This window comes from Capra hircus, chromosome 2 (genome assembly GCF_001704415.2).
Source record: "Capra hircus breed San Clemente chromosome 2, ASM170441v1, whole genome shotgun sequence".
Classification (NCBI taxonomy): Eukaryota; Metazoa; Chordata; class Mammalia; order Artiodactyla; family Bovidae; genus Capra; species Capra hircus.
The window spans coordinates 64,559,195-64,579,096 of record NC_030809.1 but is presented as its reverse complement, the minus strand read 5'-3'; the positions used below and the strand labels follow the sequence as shown (position 1 = coordinate 64,579,096).

The following is a 19,902-nucleotide window of genomic DNA, read 5'->3' as shown; positions in this document are numbered from 1 at the left end:
TCCATACTTGTGTCAGTCCTAGTGACTTACTATACAATCTAATAGGGAAATGGGGAATCTTCAGTGGAAAGGGTTTTTTGATTTGGAAAAGTTTCCCCAAGTGATCTGATATTGTGACCCACCTTGCATCTGGTTATTTTTATGGTTTTTGAACTACAGAAGTTTCTGTAATTAATTTGGCAGTCATACTTGACCTGTACTGATGTTAGGTTGTTATACATTATTCCCCATAGAGTGAACATTCTCTTTTAAAAAAATATTTATTTCACTGTGACGGGTCTTAGTTGTGGCTCATGAGCTCTCATTGTGGTGTGTCCGCCTCTTTAGTTGCAGCATGCAGGCTTCTCTCTAGTTGTGGGGCGTGGGCCCAGATGCCCACCCTGTGGCATGTGGGATATTAGTTCCTTGACCAGGGATTGAACCTGCATTGGAAGGCGAGTTCCTAATCACTGGGCACCAATGAAGTCCTTAGAGTGAACATTCTTAAGGTTTTCCAAAGAAATTTTAATAACAGTGTGGCTAATACAGACAGACCCAACCAAGAATGTTACTTAATCTAAGGTAGCTGTGCAATATCACCTCTTTATAATTTAACTATTCTGAAGTTCAAAACACTTCTGAAAGTGTTTTGAAACCAGAGGTTTCGGATACAGGATTGTAGACCTGAAGCAATTTTTACTACTACTAGTTTCCCTAGAGGACAGTGATAAATGACAGTTTGTTTTATTTTGTTTTAATAGTTAAACAATATTTAACTAATTTAAGTATTTAAAATAATTTTCTATTTACGCTTTACCTAATTAAGATATCTTTAATTAGAATATCTCTTTTAGTGATAGTGTAGCTAGGCTTTTAAAACAAATTACTGATTTCATTTCTTATTGGAAATACTAAGTTTTTTGTTCATTTTTCTGATAGGGTCTTAATTTTTTTTTTCTTGCCAATTTGTAATATTACAGACATTAACTGACTTTTCTGTTAGTGCAGTAGCATGCTTATGACATAGTCTAAGCTTTTTGTATCCAACACATCAGTAGGAAAAGAAGCAAGGTGAAAATTCATGAACTTGTCGTGTAAGAGGGTGACTGGGTTCTTTTGCGCAAGGTCCTGTCTTACTTAGAAGTAAAAAAGCTGAGGTTTCTTACCACGGCCACCAAAGCCCTACGTTGCCTGCAGCTCCTGCTCGCTCTCTGACTACTCTCCTTGTCTACTTTTCGCAGCGTGCACTGGCTTCTTTGCTCTTCCGGGGACAGGCTTCTACGTGTGTGCTTCTACATCAGGTCTTCGTGCTGTTCTTCCTTCTGCCTAGAACACATTTCAAGGCACATGCTCCAGGCAGAGTATCCATATGACTCACTCTTGCACTCCCTTTCAAGTCTGCCAAAAATGACCTTCTCAGTCATGCCTCCCCTGAGTACTGCATCTAAAATTGCTCTCTGCTCGCTCGAATATTCTCTGCTTTCTACCATGTAACTTTTTTCTTTCCTCATTAGAAAGAAGCTTCATAAGGGCAGGAGCTTTTACCTTCTTTTATTTGTTGATATAGTCATGTTGCTTCCCTGTATATCTAACATATAGACATTTAATTTGAGAGTTTTATTTTTTATAAATTTCAGAGTTTTATTGGTGAAATCAAAATACAGTAATTGAATATAATATTTTGTTGTATTTAATAATGAGAAGAATATAATTCTTTTTTATAGGATAATATTTACCTTCAGTAGGGTTCAAAGTTAGTGTCCCCTATCATTGGGTCAATTGAGAATGTTCATATGAAAAATCATTCTTACCTCGTGACCCCAAAACAGTGAACAGGTTTGGTCTGTAGACCATAGTTTGCTGACCTCTGGACTATGTGACCTTTGCCCAAATTAATGCAAATTCCTCCACAGTAGTTTTTAGTATCTTTCCACCTACAGTGGTTGCTGTTCCTCTGATGAATTGTGTTCCATCCAACTGGATTACTGTTGTTTCTTGGATATTAGTTTCTGAGGCTTTTAATAATACTGTTTTAATTCTGGTGTAACTAGAATATTTTAATAAAAGCACCTGCGTTTCCAAATTTCTTCTTAAAGTCAGTTTTTAGTATTTAGAGAGGTATTACCTAATAATGATGATGATAATATGGCTAACACTAGATATTTCTGAATGTCAGGTACTGTGCTAAAGGCTTCTTGTTATCTTATTTAATCCTCGTAGCAGCTCATTTTATAAATGAGGAAACTGAGGCACAGCAGTTTGGCAGCTATCAAGGTCATAAAAGTAATAGGGATTTGAGCCTTGAAACATTCTGATTTCTGAGCCCACAGTCTTAACTATTAATCAGTGTTACTTCCCATAGTTGGTATTTTTTAGTCTTGACCCCTTTGCAGGCGACCTTCTCTTTTAATCTAACTTTATTTGTAAAAGACTAAGAATCAGTTCTTTACAACAAATAGAAAGGACCCATGAAAACATGAGAGAATAAATAGGATTGGATGGTGGTATTAGGAAATGTAAAGTCAATAGTTTTCTAACTATTTGCACTTCAGAGGTTAAAGCGTCTGCCTCCAATGTGGGAGACCTGGGTTCAATCCCTGGGTCGGGAAGATCCCCTGGAGAAGGAAATGGTAACCCACTCCAACATTCTTGCCTGGAGAATCCCATGGACAGAGGAGCCTGGCAGGCTACAGTCCACGGGGCTGCAAAGAGTCAGACACGACTGAGCGACGTCAGTTCACTTCACTTAATTAAGAGGTACCTTCTATATCGTGCTCTTGATAGCTTCTCTTTTATGCTATTCTGTTTTGTTAAAAACATCAGTGTTTGGTCCACTAATTTGATTTCATAGCCAGTGAGTTTCAAATTATAGATTGAAACATTTCATTTAACATTTATATGCTATCAACTCTATTGTTTGTGGTCAGTTACAAAGAAAACTACTTTCCTGAAGTAGTTGCTTTCTAAAGGAAGGATCAAAACTCTAGAGCCCAGCATTCTCTCTTTTTTCCTTCTAAAAATGTTCTACATTAAACCCCTAGTTAATATTCATTCATTTTGCTCAGTGAATAAGAGGGGAACACCAGAGCCACCAAAATGATACCACATAGACTACATGACTGGCCCTTTTTAGACAAGAAAATTTTTTTTTCATTGACTGTTGGTACACGAAGGATTGGATTTATTTTTGGAAGTTTACAAAATGAAGAGGGGAAGAGAGGGAAAGAACTAGTGGCTGCTGAAGTTGTTTCTAGTACTTAGGTAGTGAGCTACAGACAGAAGAGAAGTAGTTCTTGGAGTCACTGGGACAGTTTGTTTATATCTTTTTAGTATTACTGTTTCACTGAGTTATTTAAAGTCTCTTTCCCAACTAGACTGTGAGCTCATTGAGGGCAGAGATCTAGAGGGGGGGGTGGGGTGGTGTGTGTGTGTGTGTGTGTGTGTGTGTGTGTGTGTGCGCGCGCTGCTGACAAGTTTACATGAGTAAGCAGGTGTATTGAAGGCACAGGATTAAGGAACTCTTTAGGGGCCTTAGTCCCTTATGTGTCTGTATCTCACAGACACACAGGCACATAGTACTTTAAATGATACAATGTATAAATAGGATAATGAGATGTAAAATATTAAGTAACAGAAAATGAAAAGCCTCAGAGAAGTAATTTTGATACACAGAATGGTTCCAATTCAATTCCTGTGTTCGTAGTTCACAATGAATATCATATTGTAGTTCAGTCTTTGTAGCAGGTCAGTAGCAGTTGAATAAAGGATATACAAAGCATGTGTGCATGCTAAGTCGCTTTAGTCATGTCCGACTCTTTGCAACCCTATGGACTGTAGTCTGCCAGGCTCCTCAGTCCATGGGATTCTCCAGGTAAGAATACTGGAGTGAGTTGCCATGCTCTCCTCCAGGGGATCTTCCTGACCCAGGAAGATTGAACGCGTGTCTCTTGCGTCTCTCGCATTGGCAGGCAGGTATGTTTGGATTGATTCAGTCTTGGAAGATTGTATGTTTTAGAAATTGTATTGTATTTAGAAATTTATCCATTTCTTCTAGGTTGTCCAGTTTGTTGGCATGTAAATATCTGTAGTGTTTTCTTATGGCTTTTTGGTATCTCTGAGGTCAGTTGTAATTTTTCCTGTTTCAGTTCTTATTTATTTAGGCTCTCTTTTTCTTGGTGAGCCTGACTAAAGACTTATCAGTTTTATCTTTTCAAAAAATAAAAAATAAAAAGACGCTGCTCTTGGTTTCATTGATGTTTTCTATTGATTTTTATTTTGGTCTCCATTTATTTATTTCCTGTGATCCTTATTATTTCCTTCCTTCTGCTGTCTTTGGATTTTGCTCTTTTTATAAGTAACTTCAGTTCAGTTCAGTCACTCAGTCGTGTCCAACTCTTTGCGACCCCATGAATTGCAGCAAGCCAGGCCTCCCAGTCCGTCACCAGCTCCTGGAGTTCACTCAGACTCACGTCCATCGAGTCCGTGATGCCATCCAGCCATCTCATCCTCGGTCCTCCCCTTCTCCTCCTGCCTCCAATCCCTCCCAGCATCAGAGTCTTTTCCAATGAGTCAACTCTTCTCATGAGGTGGCCAAAGTACTGGAGTGTCAGCTTTAGCATCATTCCTTCCAAAGAAATCCCAGGGTTGATCTCCTTCAGAATGGACTGGTTGGATCTCCTCGCAGTCCAAGGGACTCTCAAGAGTCTTCTCCAATACCACAGTTCAAAAGCATCAATTCTTCGGTGCTCAGCCTTCTTCACAGTCCAACTCTCACATCCATACATGACCACAGGAAGAACCATAGCCTTGACTAGACGGACCTTAGTCGGCAAAGTAATGTCTCTGCTTTTGAATATACTGTCTAGGTTGGTCATAATTTTTCTTCCAAGGAGCAAGCGTCTTTTAATTTCATGTAACTTAGGTTGTTTATTTGAAGGTTTTTTTGGTTTATTTCTTGAGGTGTTTGCCCTAAACTTCTTCTTAGAATTGTTTTTCCTGTGTGCCATAGATTTTGGAAAGTTGTGTTCTAATTTTTATTCATCTCCAGGTATCTTCTGTTTTCCTCTTTGACTTCTTCATTGACCCAGTAGTTTTTTTTAATAGCATGTTGTTTAGTCTCCACATGTTTGTGTTTTCCCATTTTTTCCCCCTCTAGTTAATTTGTAGTTTAATATGTTTTGGTTAGAAAAAATGCTTCCTATAATTTCTGTCCTCTTAAATTTGTTGGGACTTATTTTGTGGCCTAGAATGTGATCTGTCATGGAGAATGTTCCATGTGTACTTGAAAACAATATGTATTCCACTATTTTCAGATGAAATATCCTATAGATATCTACTAAGTCTGGTCTAATGTGTCATTTAAGATGACTGTTTACTTACTGATTTTCTGACTGATTGATCTGTCCATTGATGCAAGTTGGGTATTAATGTTCCCTACTATTATTGTATTATGTTGTCAATTTCTCCATTTATATCTGTTAATATTTGCTTTTACGTGTTCCTATACCAGTAGATATATATTTACAAATGTTCCATCCACTTGTATTGATCTCTTTATCATTATATAATACGCTTCTTTGTCTTTTGTTATAGATTATTTTAAAGTCTAGTTCCCCCAGCTTTCTTTTCATTTCATTTGCTTGGGATACGTTTTTCCATTCCCTCACTTTCAGTCTTTGTGTGTCATTAGCTCTGAAGTAAGTCTCTTATAAGCAGCATGTAGATGGGTCATTTTAATCTAATCAGTCACCTCATCTTTTTTTTTCCTTTTTAAATTTAAAGTAGTTTGTATTGCATTATAGTTGCTTTGCAGTGTCGTCTTAGCATCAACTACATAGCAGAATGAATCAGCCATACGTATACATGTATCAACTCCCTTTTGGATCTCCCTCCCATTTAGGACACGATGGTGCATTAAGTAGAGTTTCCTGTGCCATGCAGTATGTTCCCATCAGTCATCTATTTTATACACAGTATTGATAGTGTGTATGTGTCAGTCCCAATCTCCCAGTTCCTTCCATCCCACCCCTTTCCCCCTTGGCATCTATTCATTTGTTCTCTATGTCTGTGAGTTTATTTCTAATTTGCAACCAAGGTCATTTATACCATTTTTATAGATTCCACATATATGCCTTAATATACTATATATGTTTGTCTCTTTCTGACTTATCAGTGACCTTCACTCTGTAGGTCACTCTTTCTGCCTTACTTCACTCTCTAGGTCTATCCAACACCTATGTCTTTTGATTGGAGTTTTGGTCAGTTGACATTTAAAATGATTATTGTTAGATAAATACTTCTTGGCATTTTTGTTGTTTTCTGTGAGTTGTTATTCTGTGTTCTTCTTAGTATCATTTCTTCCATTGTGATTTTATTTTGTTTAGTGGTATGCTTGTGTTCCTTTCATTCTGATTTCCTGTATCTATTGTAGGTTTTTTATTTATGGTTACCATGGGATTCATATGTGTTGACATATAATTATATCTACTTGTTTTAAACTGATAGTTACAGAAGTTCAAACACATTTTAGAAGATCTACATTTTTAACTCCCTTTCCCTACATTTTGTGTTTTTTAATTCATATTTTACATCATCATATTTATCCCTGAACAGTTCTTTGCAGTTATGATTGATTTTATGATTTTTGTCTTTTAATCTTCATAATAGCTTATTTAAATAGTTGATCCACAACCTTTACTATATATTTGGCTTTTCTAGTGCGGTTTTTCCTCTTCTATAAATTCTCCTTGTAGCTTTATCTTTCTCACTTAGAGAAGGCCCTTTACCACTTCTTTTAGAATTGATTTAGTGTTGATGAATTCTTTTAGTTTTTGCTTCTCTCTTCTTCAATTCTGAATGATAATCTTGCTGGGTAGAGTATCCTAGGTTGTATTTATTCCCCTTTCTGCACTTTAAATATATCATGCTACTCCCTCCTGGCATGCAAAATTTCTGCTGAAAAATCAACTTAAAACCTTGTTGGGAGTTCCTTTGTATGTGACTCTTTTCCTCTAGAGGATTCCCTTTATTTATTTATTTATTTCATTTTTTATTTTTTTACAGTATTGTATTGGTTTTGCCATACATCAACATGAATCCGCCATGGGTGTATACATGTTCCCAATCCTGAACCCCCATCCCACCTCCCTCCCCACACCATCCCTCTGGGTCATCCCCGTGCACCAGCCCCAAGCATCCTGTATAGAATCCTCTTTGTCTTTAACAATCCTCTTTGTCTTTAACTTTTGCCATTTTACTTACAGTTTGTCTCAGTCTCTTTGGTTTTCTCTTTTTGGGATTCTGTGCTTCCTGTACCTAGATACTTGTTTCCCTCTTCAGGTTCAAGAATTCTTCAACCATAACTTCATCAAATATTTTCAACCCTTTTTTCCCTTTCTTCTTCTTGACCTCAATAATGTGGATAGCATATGCTTAATATTGTCTTAGAGGTTCCTTTCTCATTTTTGAAAAAATTGTTTTTGTTTTTGCTCCTCTGATTGAGTAATTTCCATTATTCTATCTTTCAGAGTGTGTATGCTTTTTTTTTTGTATCACCTGGTCTGCTGTTAATTTCCTTCTAGTGTATTTTTCATTTCAGTTATTGTATTCTTCAGCTCTGACTGATTCTTCTTTATATTTTCTGGTTCCTTGTAAGATTTCTCACTGTGTTCATTTGTTCTTTTCCCAATTTCAAGCAGCATTCTTACTATGAATGCTTTATCCGGTAAATTATTTCTTCCATTAGTTTTTTTTTTTTTCCCTTCTTCTTTTCCAGGGTTTTCTCTCATGTTCTTTCATTTGAGGCAAATTTCTCTCTTCTCATTTTGGTTAACTCTCTGTGTCTATGAAATTGGGTGAAGCACATTATCTGTCCTGGTCTTGAAGGTATATTGACATGGGAGTGTCCCTATACACTCTGCAGATGCCCTGTGACTTTGGTAGGAGAGCTGGATCTGAAGTGAGCACGGATCACATGTTCACTCAGGGTAGACTCACAGCTATCATCTTGGTAGGAGATGAGACTGGAGATGAAGGTGCTGGAGCTGTTCTCAGGTTTGAGCCAGAGCTGGGCTTAGTGGTTGTCACTGCCCTCTTGGGCACAGAGTCACGTCCTAACATGCTGGGGGAAAAGCCCTGAAGTCTGGGTCCGAGGTGGTTCTGTTCCCTTTAAGTGTGTTCTCTCTCCCCTCTCAGCAATGGGACTGTTGTCCCAAAGGGGAACAGCACTAGAGCAAGAGGAGCTGGTATAGGCCAAGTTGTTGGCAAGGACGGTCACAGCATGCCACCCAGAGCTCCATACAGCTCCCATCAGTTGTCTCCATTAGTATCAGCAGTGGTTGCACTCTCTCTGTTTAAGTGCAGTGTCTTGTCCAAGCCAACTCTGTCCCCTCCAAGTGTGCACTATCCTTGACAATGCACACTAGCCTTCACACTGCTGCTGGAGCTGTATCTCACAATATTGTGTGAGTCCTGGTATGACTGCTCCCCATCCCCACCTCCTGAAGTTTTCAACTTTTATTTATTTATTTATTTATTTATTTATTTTTTATTTTTAAAATTTTAAAATCTTTAATTCTTACATGCGTTCCCAAACATGAAAATTATCCACATTGAGCTGCAAGCAATTTATCAGCTGAATTCAGTCTTTCCTACCTGAGTGCTGGTTTCTGTGGCACTTTCTGCTTCAAATCTCTGCTCCCATAAGCTGTGACTCATTGTTTTTGCCTATCTCTCCAATCTTTACAGTTTTCCCTGTGTCTTACGGGTCTAGGAACGGTTGCTGATTTTCCAGTCTGTTCTGCCTTATTTTTTACTTGTTAGGACAGAATGAGGACTTCTGAGGTCTTTACGTATGGAACTGGAAATCACTGCCAGTCACTGTCTTTTTTTTTAATTCTTCCACTTTATTTTTTATATTTATTTACTTACTTATTTTTGGTTGTGTTGGGTCTTAGTTGGGGTGAGCGGACTTAGTTGCCCCAAGGCATGTGGGATCTAGCTCCCTGACTGGATATCAAACCCACCTCCTCTGCACTGGAAGGCAGATGCTTAACCATTGGACCACCAGGGAAGTCCCAGTCAGTCACTGTCTTTTAATTGTGAATTTTACTTCGCTAGCCCATCTCTGTCAACGTGCCAAAGCTATTTTCTTCTATACAATTTTTATCCATATATAACACTGACATTTACTCCTAGCTTTAATCATTTTGACATGAGCAGTATGGTGTCAACAGTATTATTGAATACCATCGATTTGAATTGCAATTTATTATTAATTTTTACTTATTAAATTTCTCAGTACTTATTGCTTACTCATATATAAGAATTCTATAGAGTTGTGTTTATTTGTAGTGTAGTTTGTTTCCTTTATCCATTTGTCTTTTGAAAGAGGGAAGTTTTATGGATTTTAAACTGCAAATTCTTGAATGTCTGAAAATGGCTTTAGCCTTATCCTTTTATATGAATGCTGATTTTGAGGGAATATTTTGAGGGAATAGAATTCTGTTTCATATGATTTTCTTTCAGAACTTAAAAACTACATTTCATTGTCTTTTAACATCATAACATGCCAAAAATGATACGATACCAGTTTTTCAGGGGATTTTTTGGTAGGCAGTTTTTGTTCCCTGTTAAGTTAAAAAATTGAGAAGCAAAGGTCTGTAGTCTTAACATTTCTAATTTGCTTTTGTTTTCCTAAGAATAGTTCTATTAGAATTAGTTTGAATTTGAAGATAGGTAAGATGAAGGGTATAGCTATATTTTAAAAATCCCAACTAATAAACTCCCATTTCCCCCCCATATCTTAAGCTTGAATAAAAGGAAAGCCCCTCGGAGTGAAATAACCTTCCCTCCTGTTGTCATCCTGCAGTGTCTTTTTAATGCTTGTGTCAGTGAGTAATGGCCAGTTGCCTGAGGTAGCATATTTTCCTTCCTCCTTTTTGACTGCGCCTGAATTTATGTATTTTGAGTTGGAATATAGCTTCCTCAACAGTTTGTTTATTGTCTTCTTAATGGACAGTTCAAAATAAAGCTCCTCCTCCAGGCAATTGTAATTTTAGTTTAGATGATGAGCTAAAGATGGTGTCTTCTTTTATACCTACAATTCCTATCCAGGTGTTTCAAAATTTGTAATTGCTTTTTAACTGGTTGTTGAAAAGTATGTAATAACTTTGTATCTTTTCATATAAATAATTTATATATTCAAGTATCCCTTTATTTAGTTAATTTTTTTTTCACCTTAGACCTTGTGTGGACAGTAATGACCTCACGTTTCCGATTGCCTGCTGGCAGAACCTACAATGTACGCGCATCAGAGTTGGCCCGAGATAGACAGCATACAGAGGTGGTTTGCAACATCCTTCTTCTGGATAACACTGTACAAGCTTTCAAAGTTAGTGTAAGTATTTTATGTCTTTAAAAATTTTGATATTTTGGTTATAAATCTGAATTTATACTGAGTTTTAAAGCTAAAATTGTTTAATTATAGTACAGTTTGAAAAGCCTTATTCAGTGGGGAAAGTCTTGTTAGTTTGGGTTTGTAACTATCAAATACACGTTCTAAATTCAAATTGGGTCTATTAAGAGGTTGACAAGCCAGCAGTGGATTATTAGTGGAGCACATCAGTAGTATGTGGGTGCATGCATGTGTGTGCTCAGTTGTGTCAGACTGTAGCCTTTGAAGCTCCTTTACCCATGAAATTTTTCCAGCAAGAATACAGGAGTGGGTTGCCATTTCCTCTTCCTCTTCCTTTTTTGCATATTCCCGACCCATGGATTGAACCTGCATCTTCTGTCTCTTGCGTTGGAGGCAGATTCTTTACCACTGAGGTTTTTGTAAATGTGTTTGAAAGTATGAACAAAGGCATTCCTCTTTTTTTTTTTTTTAATTTAAATTATTTCAAACCTATAGAAAGGTGAAAGAATAATACCCACCTACCCTTCTTGCCTGGAGAATCCCATGGACAGAGGAGCCTGGTGGGCTACAGTCCGTGGGGTCACAAAGAGTTGGGCATGACTGAAGCGACTTAGTGTGCTCAGTCAAAAGACTCTGGACAGGCCTGGAGTTCCACCTGCCAGCAACACTGTCCTTCCTCCTAATTTAATAACATTTGGAAACCACTGACCTATTGAATAAGGTCCAGGGTACTTATTTAAATGTGCACATAGTTTTATATAGGAGAGCTAAGCAAATTGGGGCTTTGAAGATTAAACAAAATGAAGTGTAATAGCACTGAGGCGCCTTAGAAGGCACGTTTCTTACTATTCCTTTGGAACCCAGCAATGAAAAAAGAGAGAGATCTGCCTGGTGGCTCAGATGGTAAAGCGTCTGCCTACAATGTGGCAGACCCGGGTTCAATCCCTGGGTTAGGAAGATCTCCTGGGGAAGGAAATGGCAACCCACTCCAGTATTCTTGCCTGGAAAATCCCATGGATGAAGGAGCCTGGTAGGCTACAGTCTATGGGGTCGTGAAGAGTCGGACATGACTGAGCAACTTCACCTACCCTTTTCCTGGATTGACCTGTTGTTAACATCTTGCTTGTTTCTTTTATCTTTCTTTTTCTGTCTTTATTTTCCTAGCCTTCTGAAAGTAGATGATAAACACTTTACCTGTGTTTCAGGAGCCTATTGTGTTTGTCATTCAGTCGAGTCCTACTCTGTGACCCCATGGGGTACATACAGCCCATCAGGCTCACCAGGCTTCTCTGTCTGTGGAATTTTCCAGGCAGAATACTGGAGTGGGTTGCCACTCCCTTCTTCAGGGGATCTTCCTGACCCAGGGACGGAACCCGGGTCTCCTGCATGGCAGGCAGATTCTTTACCATCTGAGCCACCAAGAAAGGCAGCCTAAGAATCTCATAAATTACTGCTATGCCATTGTCACATCCCCAAATTTAACATTATGAAAACAGTAGTACCTAATACATAGTCCATATTGAAACTGGAATTCCTCATTTCTGCATCTCCAGGATAAAACTTTGGTCTGCTTCCTGCTGTTACCCAGGTATTTCTAGACTTTGAAATCTTTATGTAATATAGAATATTAATCTTCAGAATTCCTCCCTTTTGTAATAGCATGGATAGACTTCACACTAAGTGAAATCAGTCAGAGAAAGGCAAATATGGTGTGATTTCACTTATATGTGGAATCTGAAAAAAACCTGAACTCAGAGAATAGAATAGTTTTGGCAGGGCCAAGAGATGGGGAAGATGGGGAGATTGGGTTAAGCTTTCAGTTATCAGATAAGTTTTGGGGAGCTAATGTACAACATGGGGTCTAATGGCAACAGTACTGTGTTACCTGCTTGAAAGTTGCTAAGAGAATGAATCATAATTGTTCTCACCACATACTGTGCTTATGTTACATTTGCTATCTGACATAATTTTCTTGTTGTATACTTTAGTTGATAATAGTTTTATATTTTTCAATGTAATCAGCATGCTATCCAGTTATTCTTTCAGGAAGATATATATTTAGCATATTTATTTTATATATGTTTAGATCTTTTTCATATGTTTTGTATACTTAAATATCATTTGTAATAGAGTTGAGTATATTACTAGGAAGTTTCTGTATCATTACTTTCGGATATCAGAAAACTTACAGGAAACAATATAAGAAATTGACCGTTGGATATGTAATATATTTATTCCTCTTGGTGTCAGATCTGGAATCATTCAGAGTGTCAGAGTTTCTTTGCACTTCTGTTACTGATGCTGCATATTTTAATCTATGTGAACAGTTCCCTAGTTATGCAACTTAAAATCTGTGCAGTGGTTCATGATAGCCTGCACACTAGTAGAGGAGCTTAAAGTTTGCTAGCTATTCTTCCATGTCCATTAAGTACCTGTAAGTCTCAGAAATCTCCACTGTGGACAGTTCTAGATTCTCCAGCATCTCTTCACTGGGAAGGAGAACCACTCTGTTTTGTTTGGAGATTACCAGTGAGTGATTTGTAACATCTTAGTTGTTGGAGCCATTACTTTGCCTAAAGATTTTTATATCATAGGTAAAATATTCATTATTGCCGAAGCCTGCTTTTTTTTCCATCTGATATTCATCTCATTGAAGTTTTTCCTTTATATTTTTCTGAAACTGTTGTGCTGAAGGCATTGACAGAACTTTATTAGTTCTCTCTCTTTCTCTGTGTGGACATAGGAGTGACATAAGCTCATTACTGTTACTTCATTTTCAAATTCTGTTTTCATGGCCATTCATTTTACTGTAACCGGCCTATAGATCTGTCTCTGTCATGCCCTAAATTATCATCAGTTTACCAAAAACATGTTTCTATTAGAAACTTTAAAATGTATAGTATCTGTACTATAAAAGCAGAGACGTTACTTTACCTACCAAGGTTTGTCTAGTCAAAGCTATGGTTTTTCCAGTAGTCATGTATGGATGTGAGAGTTGGACCATAAAGAAAGCTGAGCACCCTAGAATTGATGCTTTTGAACTGTGGTGTTGGAGAAGACTCTTGAGAGTCCCTTGGACTGCAAGGAGATCCAGCCAGTCAATCCTATAGGAAATTAGTCCTGAATACTCTTTGGAAGGACTGATGCTGAAGCTCCAGTACTTTTGGCCACCTGATTGGAAGCCCTGACTCCTTAGAAAAGACCCTGATGCTGGGAAGGATTGAAGACAGGAGGAGAGGGGGATGATAGAGGATGACACGGTTGATTATGATGGTGATAGAGGATGACACGGTAGATGAGTCAGTTGTATCACCGACTTGATGGACATGAGTTTGAACAAGCTTCGGAAGTTGGTGATGGACAGGACTAGCATGCTGCAGTCCATGGGGTCGCAAAGAGACGAATATGGCTGAGTGACTGGACTGAACTGAATTTGTATTATACATGGATTGATTTCAGTCTATGGTGATTTTCTCCTAATTTCTGTTTTTATTTTTACTTTGGTAGAGCTGTTTAGCAGTAGCCTGTGTGACAAGGAAGGGTTCTATAGAACCAGCCTGTTGCAATTATTAGGACCGTGCAAGAAATTACCCCAAAACTTCACGGCGTGTTTATTATCCTCAGGGATTCTGTGAGTCAGGGGTCCAACAGAGATGATTTATACCTGCTGCTGCGTATGTTGGACCTCAGCTGAAAGACTCAAAGGCTGGAGGCTAAAATTGTTTGAAGTCTAGCTCACTCGTATTACAGTTACCTGAGACCTTAGATGGTCATCTGTATGTGACCTCTCTGTGTCCTGAGCTTCTTCACAGCACAGTGACTGCCTTCTAAAAGTAAACATCCTTAGAGGCAGCACCAGGATGTGGCCATATTACCTTTTCTCATCTGGTCTTGAAAGGCACATAATGTCAGCTCCATCATACTCCATTTGTCAAGACTATCACAAAGTCACACTTGGGATCAAGGAAAGGGGAATAGACTGTCAGTTGATGGAAAGTAGCAAGGTTCTAGAAGATCACATGGGGTCAGACAACTGCTGTAGACTCTTTGGGGAAAGTATAATCTGCCAGCGTGTCCCTCTGGTGGGAGGCTTCCATCTAACACATTCTCTTCACACAACTATACCTGTGTTTGCCTTCATATGTTCTTAAGAATGTTCTCCCACAGTTGTCTCCCTTGCTACTTGAAAGATGGCTGACATATTAGAGGTCAGAGATAAGAGGGAGATTTAGTTTTTACTGTCTACCTTTTATATCATTTAAATTGTTTTTCTGGGGTTTATATATTTATTTTATATGTGAATGTTTGTAAAATTGACATATATAGTGATATTTGGAAAAACTGAAAAATACTCAAAATGTATGATCATTTATTTAGCACACATGATTCAATGCACAGTTCTGAGGCACTTCATAGGTAGCAGTACTTAAAGACAAAACAAGACTTATGCGGTGAGGATTTATGTTTGTTTCTTGTTGTTTTTGTCCACATAGCATTATTCCCTCAGCTTCCTTTTTGTTCTCTTTGTTATGTATCTCTGATGTACTCAATAAAGAATAACTGATAATTTTTTATTGAAGTATTGATTAATTTATAAAATTATGTTGTTTCTGGTGTACAGTATAGTGATTCATTTTTGTTGTTGATTATATTCCATTATAGTTTATTATAAGATACTGGGTATAATTCCCTATGCTATACTGTAAGTCCTTGTGGCTGATCTATTCTATGTATGGTAGGTTGTTAATTCCATACCGCTAATTTGTCCCTTCCCTTTAGTAACCACGTGTTTGTTTTCTGTATCTGTGAGTCTGTTTCTGTTTGCATATATATTCACATGTATCATTTTTCAGATTCCACAGAAGAGTGGTACATAGCATTTTTCTTTCTGCTTACTTGATATGATAATACCTAGGTCCATCCAAATTGCTGCAAATGGCAATAATGTAGTCTTTTTTATGGCTGAGTAATATTCCATTACTCAGAGAATGGAGAAGGAAATGGCAACCCATTCCAGTAATCTTGCCTGGAGAATCTCATGGACAGAGGAGCTTGGTGGGCTGCAGTCCATGGGTCGCAAAGAGTTGGACACGACTGAGCGACTTCACTTTTACTTTAATAGTCCATTATGCATATATACCACATCTTCTTTATTCATTCATCTATTGATGGGCACTTGGCTGAATTCTTTTCTTGGCTGTTATAAATTGTGCTTCTGTGAACATTGGGGCGCATGTATCTTCAAATTACTGTTTTTGCTTTTTCCAGATATATACCCAGGAGTAGAATTGTTGGATCATATAGTAATTCTTTTAATTTTCTGAGGAACCACTGTGCTGTTATCCATAGTGACTGCATCAATTTACATTCCTGCCAACAGTGTGTGAGGTTTCCCTTTTCTCCACATCCTCTCCAGTATTTGTTATGACTTTTTGATGATAGTCTTTCTGACAATTCTGAGGTGATACCTCATTGTGGTTTTGATTTGTGTTGCTTTAATAATTAACAGTATTGAGAATGCAGGCAAAATACTCTTTGATGTAAATTATCACAATAATTCCTTAGCTCAGTCACCCAAAGCAAAAGAAATAAAAGCAAAAGTAAATAGGATCTAATTAAACTTGAAAGCTTTTGCACAGCAAAGGAAACTATCGACAAAATGAAGACAGCTTATGAAGTGGGGAAAAAAAAATATTTACAAATGATATGACTGAAAAGGGGTTAATATCTAAAATATACAAACAGCTCTTATAACTCAATATCATAGAAACAAACATTCTAATCAAAAAAATGGGCAAAAGACTTGAACAAACATTTTCCCAAAGAAGACATACAGATGACTAATAAGCACATGAAAAGACGTTCTGCTGCTGCTGCTAAGTCTCTTCAGTCATCTGCGACTCTGCGACTCCATAGACGGCAGCCCACCAGGCTCAGCTGTCCCTGGGATTCTCCAGGCAAGAACACTAGAGTGGGTTGCCATTTCCTTCTCCAATACATGAAAGTGAAAAGTGAAAGTGAAGTCCCTCAGTTGTGTCCAGCTCTTCGTGACCCCATGAACTGCAGCACACCAGGCCTCCCTGTCCATCACCAACTCCCGGAGTTTACCCAAACTCATGTCCATTGAGTCAGTGATGCCATCAACCATCTCATCCTCTGTCATCCCCTTCTCCTCCTGCCTTCAAGCTTTCCCAACATCAGGGTCTTTTTGAATGAGTCAGCTCTTCCTATAAGGTGGCCAAAATACTGGAGTTTCAGCTTCAACATCAGTCTTTCGAATGAACACCCAGGACCTGTTTCCTTTAGGATGGACTGGTTGGATCGCCTTGCAGTCCAAGGGGTTCTCAAGAGTCTTCTCCAACACTACAGTTCAAAAGCATTAGTTCTTTGGCACTCAGCTTTCTGTATAGTCCAACTCTCACATCCATACACGACTACTGGAAAAACCATAGCCTTGACTAGATGGACCTTTGTTGACAAAGTAATGTCTCTGCTTTTCAATATGCTGTCTAGGTTGGTCATAACTTTTCTTCCAGGGAGTAAGCATCTTTTAATTTCATGGCTGCAGTCACCATCTGCAGTGATTTTGGAGCCCCAATAAATAAAGTTAGCCACTATTCCCACTTTTCCCCATTTATTTGCCATGAAGTGAAGGGACTGGATGCCATGATCTTAGTTTTCTGAATATTGAGCTTTAAACCAACTTTTTCACTCTCTTTCCTTTTCATCAAGAGGTTCTTTATTTATTCTTCACTTTCTGCCATAAAGGTGGTGTCATCTGCATATCTGAGGTTATTGATATTTCTCCCAGCAGTCTTAATTCCAGCTTGTGCTTCATCCAGCCCAGCATTTCTCATGATGTACTCTGCATATAAGCTAAATAAGCAGGGTGACAATATACAGCGTTGATGTACTCCTTTTCCTATTTGGAACCAGTCTGTTGTTCCATGTCCTAGTGTTTGAAAATTGTCATAGTGTTTGAAAATTCCAACATTGTAGTATGTGATAGATCCTTAAATCTTTTCTTTAATTTGAATATTTTTTCTCTAAGCTATAAAATATTAAGCACTAGAGAAATATCAATTAGATTTATAGTTGTGGATAAAGTCATATTTCTTGGTTTATTCTTTGATTGTTTTTTATTTCTATCACGCATGTGTAGTTCTTAGGTCTTGTATCACGTTTGTCATGTATAAGTCTTTACTGATAAAGACATTTATTTCTTTTTAAAAAATAAATGATAGATACTATTTTTAAAATGTATTTATTTTTATCTGTGTCAGGTCTTAGTTGCGGTACATGGGCTTCTCTGTAGTTGTGGCATGCAGACTCAGTGGTTGTGATGCATGGGTTTGCTCCACGGCATATAGGATCTTAGTTCGCCGGCCAGGGTGATCAAATATGAGTCCTCTGCATTGAAAGGCAGATTCTTAATCACTGGTCTACCAGGGAAGTCTCAAGACAGTTACTTCTGTTTAGAGATTTTCTTGGCAGTTATACAGTGATGAATTTAAAAGTTTTTATTTTGAAGATTTGCTAGTTCTGTGATTATACACAAGTTGTTCTCCCTTTCTGTATTACAAATTCTTCATTTGTTAAGAAAGAACACATGTCTTGCATAGGACATTTAGAATTAAATGAGAGTGTTTATGAAGTGTTCTGTATGTGTCTGACTCACAAGATTGATTCTTTATTGCTTGTGATCCAGTCGACCTATTCTCTAGTTCCAGAAGTGTTTTCTTCAAAGAATATTATTATTAAAATTTCACAAAATAGCAATCTCCTAATTGCTTTATACGTATATATGATATTCTTACCATGTGCTTTGTACACGTACAGTTTCCAAAACCCAGCTTGTTTCTGGCATATTGATTAAAAACACATGTACAGAGGAACTCCTTGGCAGTCCAGTGGTTAAGATCCCATGCTCTCACTGCTGAGAACCCAGATTTAATCCATGGTCAGGGAACTAGGATCCTGAAAGTCAAGTAGCAGAGCCAAAAACAAACAAAAAGAAGTATACATGAAAATTGTAAAGATGCAAGTTTATTCTTAAAGAGTTGTCAAATGTTACATCTTTGAGAATTAGATATTTTTTATCTTGGCTACTACAGTAAATTGTCATTGTTCATGGACTTCATTTAATGAGTTATTTAGTGCATATTATACATTATGGGGAAAAAGTTTCAGAAAACAGCTGTAGGCCATTAAAATTTTGATGAATATAATGGGTTCTGTTTAGAAAGATTCTGTAACTTAGTGCCCTCTACTTTAGAAATAATGTATAATTTTCTTGTTTATTTATTATAATATGTATAATACATGTTATACAGTGTGGTACACAGATCTTTACAACTCAGTGATGCTTATCTCCGTATTTATCTGTGGAACTACCATGCAGAGATTAAGATACTGAATACTTCCCTCAGCAAGAAAGATTCTTGTGTTAAGTATTTCTTACTCCATTTTATCTTTGCTAGGATAATTTTTGGTTAACCTTTTAATGTTATGCTTTCAATGATTACCTTAGAAATTGCAAAATTTGTTGACTTACAAAAGCCTACCTTTATTTATACAGTTGACTATTTAACATAACATGTTTGAAATGTGTGGTTCCACTTGTACATGGATATTTTTAATGAATGCATACTGCAGTACTACACAATCCACATTTGGTTAACACTGGAGATATGGAATCATGGAAATGGAGACTGTAAAGTTACACACAGATTCTCTACTATGCAGAGTATCTGTACTCCTAATCCCCAGGTTGTTCAAGGGTCAACTGTATTTATACCATGTTTACTCCAAGTCCAAAAACTTAAAGCAGTTTGAATCTGTTTGCTTGTGTCCTTTTTGTTTTTTTGGTATCATTCTTATGTTTACCATTCTCCTCATATATTTTGGGGCATCCTCCTCATGTTTTTGGGCTTCTCCGTTGGCTTAGACAGTAAAGAATCTGCCTGCAATGCAGGAGACCTGGGTTTGAATCCTGGGTCAGGAAGATCCCCTGAAGAAGGAAATGGCAACCCACTCCAGTATTCTTGCCTGAAGAATTCCATGGACAGAGGAACCTGGTAGGCCATAGTCCATGGGGTTGCAAAGAGAGAGACAGGACTGAGCATAGGATCAAAGTGGTCTACTACCAATTTAACTGGCTGTCAGAATAAAATCCAATACTGTTTAGAGGAAGATAACACTCCAGAGCTTCTATACTAGGGTTGAATATGGGTCAGCAAACCTTTCTCATAAGAAGCCAGCCCTATTAAACTGTTAATATTCTGTTTTCCTTTATATTTACACTATTTGCATCTATTCATTTCTTATATATCCGTGCTTTCATTTAGAATCTTTCCCTTCCTAAAGAACCTCTTTTATTATTTTTTGAAATAGAGTCTATTAATAAGTCTTTCAACTTTTTGTTTGTCTGAAAATGCATTTAGTTACTCCTTATTTTGGAGGATAGTTTTTCTGGGTATAGAATTCTACATTGATAGGCTTTTTTCTTT

The 19,902-nt window shown here is 37.6% G+C and overlaps 1 protein-coding gene across 3 annotated transcripts in view; it reads left to right on the top strand.

Moving 5' to 3' along the window:
* Window positions 1-19,902, top strand: part of PTPN4 (protein tyrosine phosphatase, non-receptor type 4) — a 198,154-nt gene that overhangs the window by 19,754 nt on the left and 158,498 nt on the right. For all 3 annotated transcript variants that reach the window (XM_018061760.1, XM_018061766.1, XM_018061755.1), the window contains exon 2: window positions 10,221-10,375. In XM_018061760.1, coding sequence (XP_017917249.1) covers window positions 10,238-10,375 — 138 coding nt within the window. In that variant the 5' untranslated portion in view covers window positions 10,221-10,237. The remainder of the gene's footprint in view (window positions 1-10,220; window positions 10,376-19,902) is intronic.